Below are 22,741 nucleotides of genomic sequence, written 5' to 3' on the forward strand. Positions count from 1 at the left end.
CTTAAGTTACCTTAAATTAGTAAGTATTTACATTAGAATAATTCTTCATTCCTGAAAGTATTGATAAAAACCGCGGGAAACAGTATTGACAAACGCTTTGCCATTCAGGTGCAAACTCTCATTTTCACATTAAAGTGATCTACAGTTGCCATAAGCAAAATAAATTCAATATGCAAAAGTAATTAAATTATCTGTATTTTTATAATAAAAATACAGTAATAAACAATAGATTTTGCGACCTTGTTAAAAATACAAAAAAATCAAGTCATGAAGTATGTATGAGGGCTTGTTCCATTAGGGTAGATATTGGGGCTGTAATTGATTGACTTCGATTGATACGCTTATCATGGTTTCACTCTCGAATTTATTTAATTACTTTTGCTCATAATCCTATATCACACCACATTGGTGACGCATAGCCACTTAAAGTACAGCTACATATAAAAATAATTTAAAATCAAATAGATATCTTAAAAAGCGCTCCGTGTATAAAACTTGTGTAAAATATCGTATTTATTTGAATAATTTTTGGATATTTGGTTATTAAAAATGTATTTTATATACTAGGGGTCAACGACAAAATAAAGGCGAAATTTGGTACCTTAAAGAAGTATTACTTTAAGATACATGACTTATGAGTAACTTGACTTATGAGTAATGAATGCAACGGAAGCTGTCATTCAGGTAATGATTCCCCGTTTTGAAAATATTTTAATAATGCTTCGTTCATATAGTTGTATGATTTTATATAAGCCTAAAGCTTTTCTTGATAAGTTTTTATTATTTTAGATTAATCCAATACAAATGTTCAATTCATGTAATACCACATTGAACTTTAATTTATTAGTTAACCCCTATGAGATTAGATGAAGTAGTGTATGAAAATAAAAGTTGGATGCTAAAAACAAAGTCGGGTTCGACAATCTTATTCGTAACATAAAACATTATCAATCAAGTTTTGCCTTTACTAAATTAAATCTAGTCAAATTCTACAATAGGTTAGCAACCTCCATGTTTATAAAAAGACATAATAGCGTTGAGGGAAATATAAACGTATGCGTATGATGTTAAACCTATAAAAAATTCTTCATAAAAACGTTGTTTTCGCGTAATATGGAGCTACAACACGTCATGTTATAACTAGAAAAATGACAGTCAGGTATTCTATACTTCCGAGGCCCTGTAACAAGTAGGGTCATCAAGACCAAAAGTTAAGAAGATTTTAGTTCGAGCATTTAATAAGTTTAGAGCAGTGTTGGCCTAGTGGCTTCAGCGTGCGACTCTCATCCTTGAGGTCATTGGTTGTGCACCAATGGATTTTCTGTCTATGTGCCAATTTCACATTCGCTCTAACGGTGAAGGAAAATATAACGAGCCTAAGACCCAAAAAGTCGACGGCGTGTGTCAAGCACAGTAGCTGTTCACCTACTTGCCTATTAAATTGATAAAGGATCTTGAAACAGAAACAGAAATCTGAGGCCCAGACCTAAAACGGTTGGATTTTTTTCAATTATTTATGTCCCCGTGGTCACATTAAATAATTGTGAGTAACTTAGGTATTACATAAAATTTCACAGTGAAGTTTAGAAATCTATACTTCACTGTGAAAATTGCAAATGCAAGTATTTATAGTTAGTTTAAGCATATATAATTCCAGTTCTATTTTGTTGAGTTCTATCAATCAGAACTCCTAACTAGGGCCTATAATAACATTCACTCCGTCCCTGTACGTAAGTCATACACACTTAAATGGTAAGACTCACGAGAGCGATTACAAGATCTTAGATACACCCCGACGTGTAACTTAGTTAATTAATTAGTCCTTAATCTCTCCCTAAGAACTATTTGTGTAAGGTAACTTGCTTAAATTCACATGAATTATGAACGCTAAATCATGCAGTCTAAATTTGACTTGAAAATTTGCAATTTATATTCCCATAGGCATTTTTTTTTCTATAGAGTTTTGTAAGACAGTTTCCCTTCTCCCTATATTTAATATGACTCTTTCAATCGGTCTTTAATTGTTCATACGAAGTTACAGTGATAAGCTTTCTGACTTCATTAGTATTTGTTCTCATTAACCATCTATAGCGATATAATTGCATATTTATCATTTAAGGGAAATATTAGCACATAATGGCTAGTTGTATTTAATTGGTTGTTACGCCATGCGTGAAATGACGGTTCATGTGTGCAAATATTGGACATAGCATCAATGACACGTTATTAAACGTGACTTGAACATCTCAGGACTGTCTAATTGTATGTAGAATGGAGTGCTGACAGTTAAAATGTGTACATACAGCCCATTAACCAGGCATTAATTTGAAACCATCGCTTAACTGTAATCTTACTTAAATACGTTTAGAATTTTTTTTTGTATAAGGGGCTGTCCATTAATCACGTGAGGTTTTTTTAACATTTTTTAACCCCTCCCTCCCCCATGGTGATACGTGGTGAGGATTGAGACTACCCCCCCCCCCCACCAAAAATCACGTGTATTTTTAGTACCTACAAAGAACTTCCCCCCTCTTTCGAACCTCACGTGATTAATGGACAGCCCCTAAGCGATGCGATACATCTGTTCTTAGCATACGTTAACGTGTATAGTAGAGATAGATTTTTGAAACAATTGAGCAGCGCTCCGCGGGCGATATTTAGGACATCATGTATAGATCAAATAGAAGTCCTCTACGATAAAAAATTGTATGAAAAATTTTGTTTGAGCTGTCGAAATCTAACGTTACCGACTTGACGACGATAGTAAAGGTTATTCTGCCTCTGTATGAGCGTATCCAATTGCTCTATACATTTCAAATAGTGATGATTTCCTATGCATTTGTGAAAAGGACATATTGGGGTCTATGAATAATCGATACCACATAAGACTCGCATACGATATCAAAGCGGTCCTCTCGATTCCCGCATCCCTCTGCCTTTAAACTTTAAAGCAAAAAGCTCGTACGCGCTGAAGGGGAAACGTGATTATTAAGTTTTCCGACTTACAAGTTCCATTATAAATCCGGATATAATCTAGTGAAGACCATTGAATTAATAGACATACACTTACATACCGCCGTGCCACTTCTATGCTGAATAAAGGTATAAAACTATAAAAACCCTTTTAACAGACCCGCTGAGAGCATCATCACTCAAGTATAAAATCACCGGTACATTAAGAGGCAAAATTGTAAAGAACCCCGCGTTCTGAGCGTTTGTTGGACGGATGAGTTCATTGTGAATGGCCGGTTATAGTTTGATGTTTCTTGTAATTGCGGCGCGGTGCCACTGTCTTTATGAAATTCTGCTCTACATTTAAATGTGTTTTAATACTAATGGGATTAGACGCGTAAAATGGAACGCTTTTCCAATCCTTTCTTTGTGTATCTTTCCCACGTTGCAATTATCATCTTTCAAAGGCGTTTTACGGTCTAGTTCTGAAGTGACATGAAGAGGCCCGACGCACTTCTTTGAGGTTTAGATCAAACGGTTTTAATAAAAATCATTTAGGATCTACAGATATATAGGACAAAAAAAATAGATAACATAAGATTTACTTTATTTTTATAGTACGCAATAGATAGATATATTAATCGATATTAAATAATGTTTTATCTTGGAATATTGAATGTTGGAGGTGTAAACTTTTATGTTATATGTGTTAAATATTTGCTCAAAAGAATCAGTGTTTGTAAACAAATTTAATTGATATGTTGCTAAGCCAATCAATATATTCATATATGTATCTATCTATCATATTACGAACCTAAAATATATAATTAATTTCCAATTTTAAATAATAGTTATATTCCACTTTTAAGTCTCAGACATTACCCAAAGTCTTTATATACAAATAATAAACCTATTACTAAATATAATAGTATAGACTGCTATGTAAACCACAAACTCTAGAGGCACTCTATTATCAACAGTAAACTGGAGAATCATGATCTGTAATTTGCAGATAAAAAGCAGAACAAAATAAACATTACCTTACCTCAACCGTTTCAAAACCAGCTCCATTATTGTCTTATAAAGGCTTGATACTGCGACCATTAAATTATACGACTAACGCCATCTATTGGCGATCTGGCAAATTATTTTTTTATATCATTAGCTTTATCGAACCAATCAGTTGTAATAAAATATTTTTTGCTTATTTTTATAAGAATTACTAAGTTATATTCCAGTGACTAGTCCAGTCTAATGTGCCTTATAGCTATCTAGTTAGTTAATTAGTTATTTATACCCAAAAATCATCTATTATCTTTAAATAACCGATAATTAATCATTGTAAAAATCTGACAATAAAATAACGTCTAATCGCCACATTTGAAGCTAAAATAATAGTTAATCCCTGATCCGAGATTTAAAAGACTACGCCGCAGTGACAAACGGTTTGAATAGCTTAAAAACAATACTATTTTTAAGTTTTCACTTAAAAAGCTGCACTTGAGCGCGGCTGGTATCAATTTCGTGCCGGCAAAGCGAAGTTTACTCACCACTGTTTGCTTTGGCGGGCAAACATTAACACTTATGCATCGTTTAAAAGGCTGACACGATCATTTTTCGTTGCTTTTTTAATTCACTTTAATAATGTCTTATGTACATACAATATAATGTTAAAAAAACAATTTTTAATCAATTATAAAATATATTTCTTTGGATAATTACCGAACGATATTGTCTTCGGAGATGTCAACTTATTTGCGTATAATTAGAAAAATAGCAGTTTTAACTAGTATGATAAAGCACTATTCTATTAACAACTTTTTGAATTATTAGTATTAGTACTATAAAGGTGTCTCTTGTCCAGTCGTAGCCATAGGAACATGGGATAGTCAGTCACATATACTATCTCTTCAATATCTATTGCAAGAACAGGCTGCTGATTGCTGAACCTTAAAACTGTACGATGAGAATCCACCCATTATCTAACTTAGGTACACAATTTAAGTTGAATTTATTAATTAATTGTATAATGTATATGTCCGTAATAACCTCTCCTAGTGATAGTCAACGTATGCATGTTTAGTATCCAAACACATACGACAGTCATTTTTTTTAAATTTGACATATATGTACCTACTTTATTCGGGCTTTTTACTTAGTGTTACTAAGGCCTGTTACACCGTTAAATATATATTTTTATAGGTTTTCAATTATAAAGGCTATAGGAAAATACTAACGCTAAAATCATTTACGGCTGTGTTTTGTGCTGACCTAGTGGCTAAAGCGTGCGACTCTCATTCCTGAAGTCGTAGGTTCGATCCTCGGCTGTGGACCAATGGACTTTCTTTCTATGTGCGCATTTAACATTCGCTCAAACGGTGAAGGAAAACATCGTGAGGAAACCGGCTTACCTTGGACCCAAAAAGTCGACGTGTATCAGGCACAAGAGGATGATCACCTACTTGCCTATTAGATTGACAAATGATCATGAAACAGATAGATTTCTCATTTCGACGACTCATTGGTCTAGTGGTTAGTACCCCTGACTGCGAATCCATGGGTCCCGGGTTCGATCCCCGGCTGAGGCGAACATCGATGTGATGAGCATTTGGTGTTGTTCTTAGGTCTTGGGTGTTTAAATATGTATTTATATGTATATCTATCTATAATATGTATGTATATCCGTTGCCTAGTACCCATAACACAAGCTTCACCAGCTTAGCATGGGACTAGGTCAATTGGTGTGAATTGTCTAAAAATAAAAAAAAATAAAAAAAAATAAAAAAAAGATAAATCAGAGGCCCAGACCTAAAAAGGCTGTAGCGCCACTGATTTATTTATTTTAAAATCATTTACTTCCGTTATATAACTCTTTTAAATGCTAGGAAAAAATCTCTTAATAAATAATAGAAACTTAATACCCTTCATATAGTGGTAATTCAATATTGCCAGGGATGAGTCGGCACCTGTGTCGGCGCATCAAAGGCTGCGCAGGCGATGCAAGCAAATATTTATTTTAATTTACTGCCCGCCGATCGCTCGTTAATCGCTAATGGATTTGCTCCCGCGAAAATAAATTCAAGTTGAATCACTGCAAATATGAATGACACATTTTAATCTTGTTTTGAAATTTACAGGAAATATTTCTATTAATCCAGGAATAGAAAATTGTATCCTTTATTTCAAAAACATATACAATTTCTTAATAACAATTTATACAAGACAGATTTAAGTTTAGATAAAAAGTCCCAGTAATTTTTGTAAACTTTATTTATGAACCAATGATTACAAGATGATTGACGGAATGACCTTACTGTTGTTCAAATATTATTAATCGCAAACTCAATATTAAATTAATTTGCGATGCTAGCGCCTTGCGTTGATATTTGCTTAATAAATGACAAACGATACATTATTACCTGAAAAATAATTAATGATTGCTGTACCTATACAATAAAGTTTTGCTATTCCTTGTAGACGAAGATGTGCTCAGTTATTTCCCCATCGCCTTTTGGTGATTATCAACCAAGCCCAGAATCAGTTCCACAATGAAAATAGCAGTAAGCCTTCCGAAAGCTTCTGATCCACCTTACGCAAACATGACATTTGAGATTCAAGCTACCAATTAGAAATAACGGGAGCATATGGAACCCTATCGAAGCTCCAATATTTGTCAAAGCTTTAGTAAAAAGCATTATGTTGACATGGCTAAGACGGTTTGCGTGTTAGTAAGCACAAATATTATGTCGGCGGCTTCTATGACGTAATCTGGTTTAAAACGTTTTCAGTTTTTATTGTTCTCCTTCTTTTGTTTATACACGTATTAGATTATTGTATACTATAGTTTCGTATAATATTGTTTATTAACTCTTAAATTATGAAGTCGACACCTTTGTAATTTTTAACCTTAAATGCTGACGATTATTTTATCTATAGAACAAAATCTCATTACTCAGGTTATACTTAGGTATATCTGGCAATATTCAACATGCAATATTTAATATTTTATATGTGTGTTTTGTCTCGCCTAGGTTCAATATACAAGAAACGTATGTACCTATGGTAAAATTCAAATTCAGCTCTATGCTGTAGTGACGGGTTTTCTACACCTCGGGAATATCGTGGTTTTGTTTCATAAATATTGAATGATTGAATCGATAATAACTAGATTTTTATTGAAATGTTTTCTCTCTGCATTGCAATGTAGAGTTTTGTGCAGATGATAAAAAAAATTCTTACACGTTCCCTGACTTACCGGTTCTTGTTTATTGAAATTCTTTCGCTCACCCCACGGCTGACGGATAAACAATTTACTTACTTTAAATTGACAATTGACTTCTGTGCAATTAAATTCTTATACTTATAGATATGAACAATTTTAGTCTGTAGGTTTATATTAGTAGTATGTGGTCATAGTTTCTGGTAGTTAAAAGAACCAAGTGATAAATACGATACAACAATTGTAAGATTTACATTATTGGTTTTAATTAATTGTCGATTACGAAAAAAAGTATGTTTAGTTAACCAAGTTAGTAGGTGCAATACTTAAATCCCTTATAAATCACGACTGATTGAATTATCCAACAAATAAAGCTTGTCGTAAAATTATATGCGAACTAAGCGCCTTGCCGAATATCCCGTCTTACCTTCAGCGAATTCTCAATATTTGCAATAAAAAAATCTATAGAATCGAATCACGTCCCGAAGTCGTTCCGCGAATTAAAATCACAAAAAGATAGAAAAGGACAGCTGCAGGGCCCGCGCGAGAGAACGAGCGACATAATATGCAACATCGCTGCATCCACGCCCCTATAGGAATAAAATTCAAAATAAGATTTCAAAGGAAGTAAAAGGAAAAACAAACAGTCGCGGCTTTCTCTAGTTCGTTAGAGCGAGACAGATATAGTTCCGTCGGCCTCGTATATTGGTTAGTTGATATGACTTATGGCGCGTATGTTTGCCGCGAATTAGCCATTTGGTGCGAATGCATAGGGCGACGCCCGGCGCCCGACGACGCGATGCGTTCTAAAACGTGCAACTGCAATCGAATGAGCGATATACGATTAATTATATCGCATTTAAGTATAAAAGTCACGTATTTTTGTCTTAAGAGCCTTGAAGTACGGGAGGAAAAAGCGAGTGAGCAAAAAGGGTAAATATTATAAGTCATTATATTTTATGAGCAACGTATTAAAAATAAAAAGTGTACGATGCATTTCAGCACAAAAAGATATTATAACACAAAAGATTAAGTGGACTGCACGCAGCGCCATCTCGTGAGGAATAGCGATACATAACTATTTTTTTTGTTGTTCATATTTAACTTATTCACGATGCAACATTGTATTAGCACACAATTAATTTCTAAGTATATCAAAAAAGTGCGTTTTGCTTCGTTAGGTAGTGATTGCCGTTTAATTACTCCCTATTAATCACCTATTATGGTCAATGAATTAGGAATTAAAATAATTGCAAAGACGTGATACAAGCCAATAGAACACTACATACTTCATCGAATCGATTATTTTCACGCGACGAATAATAGATAAAATACTTAATGTCTCTATTCACACGAAACGCAACGATTAATTTAATATCTGTGACCGTGGCGAAACGAACAATAACACGTAGCGCCATCTTTTGTTTAGTATCCCAATTGTATTTTTAGTGATGTGATACGAATTAATCGATATTTCTTGTAGTATATTTTCGTGAATAATACCTCTAAAAATACTAAAGAAGGGCAAGGGAAAATTACCTTTTTGAATAGACATTTCAATAAGGCGTAGTGTTCAATAAATACCAACCTATAGAGAAAAACAAAGTAACGTAGGGTACGTTAGTTAGTTCCCGTTTAAAGTTTTTTTAGTGCTTTAATACAAAAATCCTTTAATATAACGGGTAGGGAGTGTACGAAATATCCTAGCAGGAAAGAGGGCAAGTAGTCCTTTGAAGGCGACACCGTAGACCCTATCTCGGCTCTTGAGGCAAAGAGGGCATTTAGTAGCCCACATTAAAACACCGTTTCTTTTTTAAAAAGAATATGTAAAATTTAAATTATTCTCTCTAATTTATTAGCCATAGTGTGAAAATATTTTTTTCAGATTAACAATGCCTAAGCGCCTGATTCATTACTTAACTTCTGTATTTATTTACCAAATAAACCATAATAACCTATAATAAATAAGATATAAGCTTTTTAGTGTAATTTTAACTATTCTAACATCTTCAGATCTCATCACAACTCATGAATCAAACGTTTTAACAATTTATCGATAGACCACCGTGCATCCCGATTACCATATAAATACGTTCTCTAGCCGTAAAATAAAGAAATTGGACGGATAGATAAAAGGTCCGTAATTAAGACCGACTAGCGATTATAATTTCTCCGTTATCGCTTTTGAAATGGCCTCGTCTGCCCGCTTCATTAGATTTCTTTATGACGTCAATCTATGGTACGAGAGAATATGTAAACTTTTTAGTGATTTATAACTAGAGTAACGTTAATAGTCTGTGGAATATGAATAAAATTGTTTTTGACAATTTGCTTCTCGATCTTAAGTTTACACTATACGTTCATGATAATTTAACCTCATTACAATTTATATCAGTAATGAAATTATCAAAGTTTATAATTTATTTATTCTGATCAATCAATTAGTTAGAATATCATGTTCAGGGCTATTTTTTTTTAAATCCGTTAGGGACCGATGCACTAGTTCAATCACTTCAAACGCTGCCACGACTTTGGTTTTTAGGTTTAGATCCTCTGTTATTTAATAAATTGAAGGAACACAACTAAAAAAACAAAAATTACATTAATTAATTGTATGGTTATACTTTTGTTACAATAGAAACACAAATCAGGATGTTTTAATTAGAGTAAACATCTTTATAAATGCATACTTTGTTAACGACGCGTTGAAATTAAGAGCAATTTATGTAATTTAAAGAAATCTGAGCGTGCGGGCACACTTCAATTACATCAATTAAACGATTAATTCGTTCTTTGTTTGTACATATATTACAAGCTTCCGTCTGCGTTACTTGCATATTCTGTTCTCCTAATAATATTTAATGTTATATCATTCATAATTTAGGATTATTAACGTAGTTTAAAAAGTAGTTTTGAATTATAACACTCTCCCGCGGTGGCGCGTGTATATTGTAAAAAATAATTGTTCATTATTAAAGTAAAATCTCGTAACTATTAGATATGAAAACGTCACAAATAAGAGAAGTAATGAACCCTTCCTTAAGCCGGATGCTATGCCATCAACTTGCACTAATTTTATGATAACTTAAAGTCATTATGATTTAACCACTATTGTAAAATGTAAATATAGAGATTACGAAGTAACCATCGTTTTCCGCTTGCTAAAAAGGAACTTTATCTGTTTAAATGGTATTACACATCAATTGTAAACCTTATTGTAACTGTTTCTTTAGAATTCAATTTAAAGAAACAATCATAATAAAATTATTTTAATCGATAAAATACCTTAAAAAGGTCAACGTAGATTGCGAATTCATTAGAAAAAATGTATGCATTGCCTATTGCCGTACCTACTTAGAAGCGTCCATTTAATTACACATTGTGTGGTGGATAAGAGCAGTGTTGGCCTAGTGAGTTCAGCGTGCGACTCTCATCCCTGAGGTTGTAGATCCGATCCCCGACTGTGCTTTAATGGACTTTCTTTCTATGCGCATTTAACATTCCCTCGAACGGTGAAGGAAAACATCGTGAGGAAACCAGCTTGCCTTACACCCAAAAAGTCAACGGCGTATGTCAGGCACAGGAGGCTGATCACCTACTTGCCCATTAGATTGACAAATGATCATGAAACAGATGCGGATCTCAGGCCCAGACCTAAAAATGCTGTTGTTAGTACCACTGATTTTTTTTGGGATGAAGATAAGTAATATATGAACTTTAAACTAAAATTTAGAAAGTAGGTAGGTAATGTTTAGATTCCGATTGCAGTGAACTCATTTAATGGGTAAATAAACTCTTGATTAAAACTCTGAGAGAGTATACCTAAATCTATACATTAGTTCTCACATTTACTTTAGTTATTTCCTCTCTACAAATAATTTATTTATACCTATTGTATGTCAATTGATTTACAAGACAACACTCTGATCGCGCCTAGGAATCTTAAACATAATTTTGCATACAAATGCATAGCGTACAAAGCATTTATGCCGGCAACAATAGCTATTTATCTAGATTATACTCAGGTGGAATTATAATGCATGTGTGAATAAGCTGTCTTTATTAGGAACTGAAATATCTATTTGAATACATAAGATACCGCCTGTACTTATAAGGATTCTTAAGTCTCTGTAAAATTGTAAATAACGCTCTATTCATATCACGATATTGTAAACTATATTGATATATTTTTTTATTTACCGCATTTTTTATTTTTTATGCATTTTCTTGATATAGGTACTCCCCTGCCATTGTGTCCAGGATTTTTTTTCCATCACGCATGATTTTTTTTATTGATAAGATGGTTTGTCGTCAATACATTTTTATTCTTCGTATATAAATTTCACTAACAATAAAACCAATTTTTTTTTCTAATACTTATGACTTGCAGAAGTTTTTATTTTGATTATTCCATTATGATATTTAAAAGGCACTATTAAAGAACAATAACGTAACAACTAACAAGTTAGTCTACGCCTTTTCGTTGATAAAAAATGCAAAGTATCATTGTAACAAGCGCCTATTACCGTCAATATCTGGGGACTCGTAATATCCCATAATTTAAGTAAGAAAAAGGGTCGACGCTGTTATTACGAGAGTCGAATTTACTTAACCCTGTTATTTTTTTGACAGTATCAATGAACTTTCATGTAGAAGTTTACGAACTTCTATCCCTTATTAGAATGAAGTTGGAACAATTATTGACTATATATAGGATATTAGAGTATAAATTATACATAAGACACAATTGTGAGATACAAAACGCTTAACATCTATGTGAACAATACAGAAATAGAAAACAATAATGTTTTCTATGTAAAACAGTAGTATGATAGAACAAAAACGTAGCAATAGCTTTTATCATGGTACATTTATATGATACGAATAGCCTCTTAATTATTAACTATAAACAAACCAACGACGTTTCAAATCTAGACGTAATAGGTACGTTAATACTAATATTTAAAAAGTCGGAAAATTAATAAGCTTTAAGCTTTAATGTGCAAGATTAAGCGTAACCCAGCCATGGAAAGAAGTATTATAAAGAAAAGAAGAATTGATAAAATAAATAACAAGAATTTATGAGATACAACAGGGTTTTCTGACGTTGCATATAAAACAAAAGAACTTAAATGGAAATGGGCTGGACATACCATAAGAGGAGCAAAATTGTTACTCTATGGCAACCAAGAGGCCATTAAAGAAACATAGGTAGGCAATTTAAAAGGTGGGCCGATGAAATATTGGAAATGGCTGGAAAGACTAAAACCTGAACGATATTGGTATACAATAAAGAAAAATGGAGGACAATGGGGGAGGTCTTTGCCCGTAGGCACACAGAATCAGTTATCGTAGATTAAGAAAAACAATAGTTATAACGTATATATTGTGTATTTCTGATATAAGGCTATAAATAGAAATAAAAAAGCTAACATTTAGATTACTGTTTACAATTCTAAGTTACTCGGTCAAGTTCCTAAGCTGTTTAAAGTGTGTTACGCAGACGATCCTCAACTCGATGCACAAGTACCAGCCCCGGTTCCACCTAGTGAGGGCCAACGACATCTTGAAGCTGCCTTACTCCACCTTCAGGACCTACGTCTTCAAGGAGACGGAGTTCATCGCGGTCACCGCCTATCAGAATGAAAAGGTAAGTCAAAAATTATCTTCATTACATTTTAACTACGCGGTGATTTAAATCAATTATTTTTGAATTTTTGAATTGAACTAAATTTTTTATCATAACATGCGAATACACAAGTTTCTTTTGCTGAAAGTGAACTCTTGGGTGGAAATATTACACTATACTAATTGTAAATAGCAACCAGTTATGAATAAAGTTTCCTGGCTTTAAACTTCCTCTGATAAACATTTAAGTGTCCAGGAAGCTTTATCGCCTTGGTGCTATTAGAAAAGTTTAGTTTCTTTAATGTCTAATATGGATTTGACTCTTGAGAAAACGATGTTTCGGGTTACATGGCACAGCAGCTATCAGACAAATTATTAAATCCAGTATGTGACCTTTTTAATGTATTAAAGATTCAAAATTAATTTCATTTATATAATAAACTAGCTGACCTGGCTAACTTCGTTCCGCCCTACAACCTTATAATATCGTTGTTACTTTAATTTAACTTATTTTAGGATTTCATTAATGTTAAGTATTACATTAATACAACTTTTTTGCAAATACAGAAATGTTTTATTGCTTGTCATTGCGAAAGAAGAATGGCAGTTTTACACATTAGGCATCTTCTCTCTAGCGTCAATATGGCGATACTGCATGTTAAGCACTTTCTGATATCCAACATCTTTTGATCAGGATCAAAGCATGGTTATGCATCTCCTAATTCACCTCAAGATCGGAATCCGATATTTTATTATTCTGCTATTCGGGACGGAAACAAATCCAACAAATCAAAAACCATGGCAATCGGTCCAGCCGTTCTCGAGTTATAAATGTTGTAACAAACACGACTTTCTTTTATATATATAGATATAAAAGCAACATCGTTATAAAAATATCTTTCTTTCAGATAACACAACTGAAAATCGACAATAACCCTTTCGCAAAAGGGTTTAGAGACACAGGTGCGGGGAAAAGAGAAAAGAAGTAAGTATTTAAACTATTTTATTTAATTGATTCCATATTTGATTGAATCGAAATCCTTTCTATTTTTCAAAAGGATTTATTGGCGCTAATAAGGTTCAATAAAGTTGATACCGGGCAGGTGTAATTAATGAGTCCATAGACAACGTAACGGAAACATCTAACGAAATTAGCGTTATCTGTGAATCTCCTCAAATTAATTAGGACGTTTCGAAACGAACAGAACCGACGCCGTTCCAAATTCAAATTAAACCAATCCGGCGCCTCCTTATTCGTGTTCAGGATTTAAACATGGCGGGTAACTGTTCAAAATGGTGGAGTCATTCGACTTGGCGCTTTTTCCAACGTCTTTAGCGTGCGAGGGAGAAAATTGGATTTCCGCGATAAAATCAGCTTTAGACTTTTTTCACCGCATAATTTGATAGCACACCGCAGTGGGAGATTGCGGTTCCGCTTACTTATTTGAATTTCAACGAACAAGGACTCAATTAGTTTGAGCTGAGATTAAGTCGTGATGCTGGGCACAATCGACAGATCTACTTTTAAATATTTATTAATCACTTGCTGCTTAAATTTGGAATACTTCTTTTAGTATCTGTCACCGTTTCTTGTTAATTTTAATTAGTAAGCTTCCTTAACAAATTTAATATAAAATGCAAAACTATATTTCGTAAGAGTAGGTTACCGTATGGTTATTTTCAGTATGATTAGGCCCAGAGAACCTGAAATTCATGTATGAGAATATTATTACATATTACCAAAAATTTATGGGTAATAAATACAATGTAATATTTCACTAGACTTCGCTCAATATAGTCTTAGTAGGTATTAAGGTACGACGTAAAGAACAAAACAAAATTTTATCAAAAAGCAAAAACAATTGAACAATAGCCCATTAGAGAGTCTACGTTAGATATTTATGAAGTTCAGGAAGGCATCTTTAATTCGCTTACACAACATTTTACACCGGATTTGCCAGGCCACAGCGTCCGAATTAAAGGGCATACGCCGACGGACACCGGAAACTCGTCTTTTCAAAATGGCCGCCGAGCCGGAAGCGCGGGAAACGTGAGCGGTTTGATAAACGCCACCTGAAAAGCAGGACACATGCCGCATATCTCAGCGAAGCCTTTGTGCTCGTTATGATGGGCTTTTTGTTTTTTAAACAGAAAATTGTATTGAAATAAAAATAAGCAATAAAAAAATTTATCCTAATAAATATTTGCTATAGAATAAATAGCTACTTATAGAAATCACAGTTAACAATCATTTTCAATTTATTTATATTAAATTGGGAATTGATTTTAAATCATATTATTTAATTACATATTGTGTCATATAATAGGTATTCATTATTATTAAGGGCAAGTCGAAAGTCCAAAAATAGCAAAAATAAACTTAAACGATATCAATGTATGCATTATCTAATCTTTATAAGTCCGTGTTAATATATTAATAAACGCAATGGTAGTACTTAGTGGCCACTACCTAGATCTTTTGTTACATTTGTGAGGAACGAAAGTTCCAGTACCACAGGTCCCCGTTAAAAAGTGCTCGACGAAGCCAATTTATTTCGGTAGAATTAAGTGGAACTTTTTTCTTAATTATATGCAACCAGTTGCGAGCTTAAAATGAAACCGATAAATAAATTTCAAAATTACAATCCTCGAGAGTACTCATAAATTCAACACGAAATATTTTATTTGCAACAGAAGTATCATCGCATAAATTTAAAGTGAATCAAAACAATATTGTTAAATGTATCATCAAAAATATGCTCAATAAAACCGGCGAGGGTGGCGGGTTGCATTTTGGGGATAAAAATTTGGGAAAATTACAGGGCGAGCTCGCCACCCAGCCGTGACGTTTACATTGTAACGCGAACACCCTAATGCGAGCTGTTTAATTTAGGGTTGCCAATTTCTGTTTTAATTTCACACTTAACCTACATTTATTACGTCACTTTGGGAACAATTGTGTAAATTTTTCTTAAGGCTTTATCTCAAATGTTTTACTAACGGTAAAATGAATTAAAAGCTAATTGTGTCTGTATGGAACTTAAAACGATTGTATTGTCTCATAATATTGGTGCAAGGGTAGGTACATTAGGCCTTAAATATTTGGCTTAACCCTAGAACTCCGGCTCTACGACATCTATCTAATGAATATAGCTTAAGTAACAGTTTTAAGTGTTTATACACTAGACAACTACAACAAAGCGGATTTAACTAAATGTTCGAAAGCTCGCTCATTTTTCATTATTTAATTTTATTAGCAGTTACCAGCCCTAACAACTAGGGGTGGTTAAATTAAATTCTATCAGGCGATGAGATGAGTTAATAAAATGAATTTACCAGAAGCCGTAATCAGACAGCCCCCAAAGTGTTTGAGGATGAAACAATACGACAGTTTTTACAGTTGGTAAACTTTAAGACAATGCAGACCGTGACTTTAATACTTTGTTTTACCATTGAGTGTTTAACATTATTTTGTTGTCTGTGTCTGAGGCACACACTGAATTGTAGATTCAGCTATTCTCAACACTCAGGTCGTATATTCGAAACCTGGACATGGACTAATGGATTTCCTTCTATGAGCTATTAAAAAAGAATATTTATATATATTTGGGATTCTTCGCCCACTATTTGTTAATTTATCAACGAATCAAAAAACATTTAGCTATGAAGACACTGAAGCCTTTGTAGGTAATCATGAATCATAATACACTAGTAAATAGTCAACTTCTACAATCAGTCATGAAAATTCATTCTCATAAACACACAAACACACACACACACATACACATACACACATATATCATTATTCACATTTTAACCTTAGATTATGTTTAGTAAATTGTAAAATTGTAATACTTAGCTTAGCTATACGTGTTAAATTAAATTATAATTAGTTAGTACTCCTATGTAATGGAAGAGCGGGTTCTCCTAACACAAGTGCTTATGCGCTTAAAAGGAGGTCCCAATCACTTATCAGCTATTGTAAAATCTTTGAGATAACGAATAAAGATTTATTATTTAATAAAAAGTGAAAATTAATAAAAATAAGAAACTTAAAAAAAAAAAAAAAAAAAAAAAAGAATCATTAAAATCTGTTTAGTTTTTACACAGCAATTCTGGCTGAGTATCTGAGTCTTGGGGAATTTTTAAAGAAGAGTTATCAAAAAAGAGAAAGCCGGCGTGTCTCGATGTTTGTCGGGCATAAATCGCTGACACTTACTTAAATAAATACTCAATTAGACATACTCATTTACATGTTATAATATAAAAGACACTACATAAAGATAGCTTCGAAGACATAGCAGGCGTGTTGATGAGAGTAGATAGTACATCATGAGTTCTAATCTATAAATCACATCTGAAATAACTTGAAATCCAATGAAGCTACTTAAGATTTTTCTTTGTTATATTATTTCATTAACAGATTTTGCTGGAATGTCATTATTGTTAGTGCATTCGTTACATACTAAAATACATATTATATACATTTATATGATTTTTCACACCAAGTTTGTTAGCAAATCGTTTTAGCAATAAAGGTGGTAAAGGGCGCGACAGACTATCATTAAGAAATGATTAACCTTTGAAGGGTCGCGGTGGGCCATTAACCAAAATGTCAACCGTTTGACACCCCTCTCTAAATAAGTGGCATTTTTAAACTTAGAATATTTTTGTTGCTATTCGAGTACCACTGGGCAGAGCTGTTGCTTATGATTAAACCAATTTTTTTGATATAAAATCTATACCTAGCTATCCTGTAGTACGGCACTTGAAAATTTAAAAATGTATCTATGTTATTTTCCAAATCTAAATATGTATTTGATTTACGTGATTCGTGGAAAATGGTGAGCGCTTTAGGCGTTGTTCCAAAAATATTTTTGCCGTTATTTTAGAATTTGAACAGTTACTCGATCCAATATTTTTTCAAGTACATATAAATTAATTTTAAATACAATGATTCACAAATATACCTACTTGGTTAAATCGTCAATTAATGTTTGAAGGTAAACTTTATTTATCACCTGCATTTAAAAGTACAATTAAAAACTACAGTAGTGTTATAACTTTAAATCTTGCCAAATAAGGAATATTATAGAATACAAAATGTTGTTGAGTTTTCGTACCACGTACCTAATACCAGGTTTGCGACATCAGCGCTACGGATTCTAAAAGATATCGAAATTAGGTTTCACTTACATAACGTTATTTGGGAATTTGTTGAATTAAAATCTGTATAGTTTTTACAAAGTAATTCTGACTTAGTTACTTTTAAAAGCTAGATACCAAAAATAACGCGGATCCACCATACCATATCGTGACCTTCCGAATCCTGCTAAATAATGCTTTAATTCACCAAAAAGTATAAATATGCTGATACTACTAATTTTGAACCTCTTTAATTAAAAAAAATCATCTTTACACACATGCCTAGGTCGATCAATAAGATCCTATATACAATTGTAAAATAATGCATTTGATAATAAAACCATATCTTTATATATATAATTCTTCTGTGAGTGTGTATGTCACTGAACTTCTCTCAAACGACTGGACCGATTTTGATGAAATTTTTTGTGTGTGTTCAAGGGGATCTGGGAATGGTTTAGATTCACAAATCAGCCCGCCAGATGGCGCTGCAGTCGGTACTTTCATACTTTACTTTACTAATCGCTTGAAATATCATGCAGGACAACGTCTGTCGGGTCCACTTGTTAGTTTATTAAATATTTATTATAGCTTAAACACAATATATAATAGTAATAGTAATAAGCACAATGTTAACACGAGCAGTCTGTCTGTGTACCGCAGGCAAGCGTTGTTGACGGCGCGGTCTGATCCCAGAGACGATGACGATGAGCGACCTCTGGACGTCGGAGGACCCTCCAGTCCGCCCCCTCCCGCACCTACCACGCAGCATTCTACCAGCTGTAAGTATCCACTACCAAATCGTTAGAGGAATGTATTCCTTACGTTCTAAGAGATACCTTATTGTAAAAATGTTTTTTTCCTTGAAACGAAAGAAATGTGATTTTTTAATTACATGTTTACTTAAACTGTATCTTATAGTTATATATATAGCGTTCTTTAACGCATTTAATCTATAATACAATAACTAAAATTCCCGTTTTCTTACAGCATGGTTCACATCGAGCGGTGGCGGTGGTGATTCAGGCCCAGAAGAAGCCGGTTCCGACTCCTCATGTTCAGGAGGGCCGCGAGCGCAGTCTCCTCCACCGGGACCTTCCCGGCCCTCCCCCGCTCCTGACGTGTCCCTCGGTCCACCTATCCAACCTCCCCTTTTACCATATCTATATCCTCCTTCGTTATATCCCCCACCGTTCTTCCCGCCGCATCAAATGCCGCCAGGACTCCTGTTCAACCTTCACCCTCTCCTGCAGCAGTACTCTCTACCGCCTCCCCCCGCTCCTAATCCCGCGCCGTCCCTGAGCAAAACGCACAGGTTCGCCCCCTACGCATTACCGGGCCTGGGATCAGCGTTCGAGCAAGTTGCGCCCCGAGCGAGGAGTTTGTCTTCGTCGCCTGCGCGGCCGCGAGTGGGCTCACCCCCGGCGAGAGCGGCGTCTGCTGATCCACCACCGGATGCCCCCACGTCCACGACGACCCCTAACACGCCCCCGGCGTCCGACCTAAAGAGCATCGAGCGTATGGTGAACGGCCTGGATGTGGAGACTCAGGACTGACTCGCGACCAAGTCGTGACTGTGTACATAGAGTGTATTTATATGATCCCCCATGGGATGTCGTTTTGTATCGTTCCTATTTTGTTTTTCTGTCGAGTTCTTATCGGGTCGATCGAATGATGTAAATAGTTAAGCTTATACAATAGCTGGTTTAGTGTGGCTGTATACACGATGCTGGGGAACTTTCTTGGATACGTTCAAATATTAACAAACATTTATTTCCCTGCAGAATAAAGAAACAGATTTCTATTTTTACTTAATCCCATTGTTTTGACTATTGTGTAGGATTACAAGTATCATATTTTTATTCTCATCACCGTGTATACTGCTGAAAGGTCTTAGATATTATGTTCGTCGATGGACAGTCACGCCTGTACCTTACCCGCAGACCACCACGTGAATAATCGGTCATAGCTTAGGTTTGCAATGAATACAAAGTGTCACTATTATCACGTTTTTTTAAAACTTTATTTTTAACGTAAAGTAGCTTCATATAATAAATATCCTTTTCAATCTTACATTTTGTAAAAGTCATTAATTACGCAGTTATGTCGTATTTAATAGTCTTCTGAACTTCTTTGCTAGAAAGCAACCTTATTTGAACTATGGAAGTTAAATAGAAACGCCTACTTGTTCTTTTATTAAAGTACGGTTTATTTTCATTGTACTTCTAATAACCTAAGTAAGATTTGTGCCGTGACGTCTTCGAACCGTAGTTGATCACATAGATACAGAACATAGTTTTCACCGCAATAGTTAAGTAAGACATATTTCACGAAAAGACATCGACATCTTTTATTTTGTTTCTCTTTGTAATTTTATTTTATGTTTTAATCACATTCAGATTTTGTTAAAACAATATGAAAATATTTTATTGAATACATAGTGTTATTTTAAAGATGTCGAGGGATCTTTTCGCTTCGATTAATTTTCCCACGTAGTATAAAAATCGCTTTATCGTGTAAATACAATTATAAGCTATATTTACGTGTTTATTATTAGACATATTTTGAAAATATGTTTTATCAATTGTGCTGTGAGTGGAGTGCGTTTAGTTGTTGGGAACGAGAAATATATTTTTCATGAAGTTTATGGTCAGATTCTATGGAGCTATTTAAAAAAAATCATCTTAATATTTAAAGTTCAAATGGGAAATGTTAGTTTGTTAACTTCGAAAAGATTATTTTGTTTTATTGTCGTTAAAATACAAATATTTTGACTTAAGTATTGACTATAGTCATTCTATCTGTTTGAACTAAAGGTCAAATAGTTGAGACAAAATATTGGTCTTTGGTCTTAGCCATACTGATTGATATCTTTAGTACAAACGAACATTTTATTGAATCATATGTTTAAACGAAAAATACCCTTCTGCTCCATAACTTCTCACCGTCACTTCATATATACAAAAGTATAGACAAAAGTATTAAAACGCATTAGATTTTATATGAAGAAATTGAAGTTTCTGAATTTTTTTAGAACAATTGAACGCACCTTTAAACGATTGATGAATCTAACTGTAAGTTAAATTTTGTAATATATAGTTGATAAATTTGTAGTTAAAAACAAAATATATTATAAATGAATATAATTTTCCAAGGAATTCATTAATTAAGAGCAATTTCAACTCAAATAGATATCGTTTGATTTTACTAACAGTGATTTGACTCGTAATAAGAATTGCCATTTTTCTACAGAATGTTTTAAAATTGCTTGAAGGAAATAACAAGAGACTGTATTCAACAGCTGTATGAACTATTCATCATTAAAATATATAGATAAATCTATTGACATATACTTGTTTTCTTTTCCTTATATCTTTTAGCAGTGTTGGCGAATGGCTAAACGAAATAGCGCCCGACTTTCGACCGTGAGGTCCGTCCGCCGTCAAGTCGTGGCTAGATTCTCTACCTATGTGCGGAAGATAACTACATTAATAACGGTTACACTAGATAGGATTATAGTAATATACATCTTAATAAGTTTTTGCTTTAACGCATAATTTATTTAATTAAATCAAAATATCATTATTATATTGAATCATATGTATAAACACTTATGAGGGATAATATTAGGAGTTGTTCCCAAATCAAGGGCGTAGAGCGGGCGAGAAGAACTTGCAAGAAACTCTCGGCCACTCCTGTAAATCACCAAGTATTGATTCAAATTGATTTGTAAAAATATATTTAGGCTTTATTATTATTGTATCTTCGTAAAAAAGTTTCATTTCACCAATCTGAAAGCACAGCAATATGCTCATACGGAACACAGTTAACAGCACCTGAACCTCCAGCATTGGCTATCATTGCCTTGCTACATTTCCATTTAATATAATTTTGTCATCAGTGAACTTAATTTTGTCTATCATAATCACAGTAAGTCGATTTAGTTCCTTTTCTATTTCTAACAATATATTTTTATATAAAAACAGTACAACCTTTTTTCTAACTGCAGGTTTATCTTTGGTCAAAACTAAACAAAAATTTAAACGCAAAAAATAAATGCCCTCGCGAACACCGTAACACGTTTGTTCATATTTTTCTATCATGTATCATCGTAATTGGAGTCGCTCCCAACACTAAGATACTATCTGTTGGGAACTGGAGGTGTCACGTACAAACATAATTGCGGTATCTGATTGTCGCGTTTTCGCCTACTTTTTATGAACATTAAAACGCCTTACATAATCTCCTTTTGCACTTGGCACTACGTGTGATAACCATCACAGCCCGCCGACGAGCCTTGGCTAAATTATTACTTATATCTTCTTATTTTAGTGCGTTTATTTCAACATAATGTATACCTATTTAATTCGCAATATATGCCTCGTAACGGCATGAGAATGATATCTCTGTGATAAATTTTGAGTAGTCAGGCTAAAGTTATTGTCTATAGAAATCGAACCTTTAACCTTAAGAATAAAATAAAAATTCATTGGCGCTACAACCGTTCCTCGGTCTGGGCCTCAGATTTCTGTATCTATTTCATGATCATTTGTCAATCAAATAGACAAATAGGTGATCAGCCTCCCGTGCCTGACACACGCCGTCGACTTTTTTGGTCTAAGGCAAGCCGGTTTCCTCACGAAGTTTGAGCCGTTTGAGTGAATGTTAAATGCGCACATAGAAAGAAAGACCATTAGTGCACAGCCGGGGATCGAACCTTCGACCTCAGGGATGAGAGTCCTGTATGAAAATGTATTACCTAGTTACATTAAAATATTTTTTACAAAAAAGTTCCTT

The 22,741-nt window shown here is 33.9% G+C and overlaps 1 protein-coding gene across 7 annotated transcripts in view; it reads left to right on the forward strand.

Moving 5' to 3' along the window:
- LOC125059389 (optomotor-blind protein-like) overlaps positions 1-20,147 on the forward strand; it is a 75,017-nt gene extending 54,870 nt beyond the window's left edge. For 3 of the 7 annotated variants that reach the window (XM_047663804.1, XM_047663829.1, XM_047663796.1), the window contains 4 exons: positions 12,663-12,821; positions 13,708-13,784; positions 18,590-18,726; positions 18,935-20,147. In XM_047663804.1, the coding sequence (XP_047519760.1) occupies positions 12,663-12,821; positions 13,708-13,784; positions 18,590-18,726; positions 18,935-19,500 (939 nt within the window). In that variant the 3' untranslated portion in view covers positions 19,501-20,147. The remainder of the gene's footprint in view (positions 1-12,662; positions 12,822-13,707; positions 13,785-18,589; positions 18,727-18,934) is intronic. The other 4 variants (XM_047663813.1, XM_047663837.1, XM_047663842.1 and 1 more) reach the window with 2 other exon arrangements.
- The last annotated feature ends 2,594 nt before the right edge of the window (positions 20,148-22,741 follow it).

The sequence above is a fragment of the Pieris napi genome, chromosome 2 (genome assembly GCF_905475465.1).
Source record: "Pieris napi chromosome 2, ilPieNapi1.2, whole genome shotgun sequence".
NCBI lineage: Eukaryota > Metazoa > Arthropoda > Insecta > Lepidoptera > Pieridae > Pieris > Pieris napi.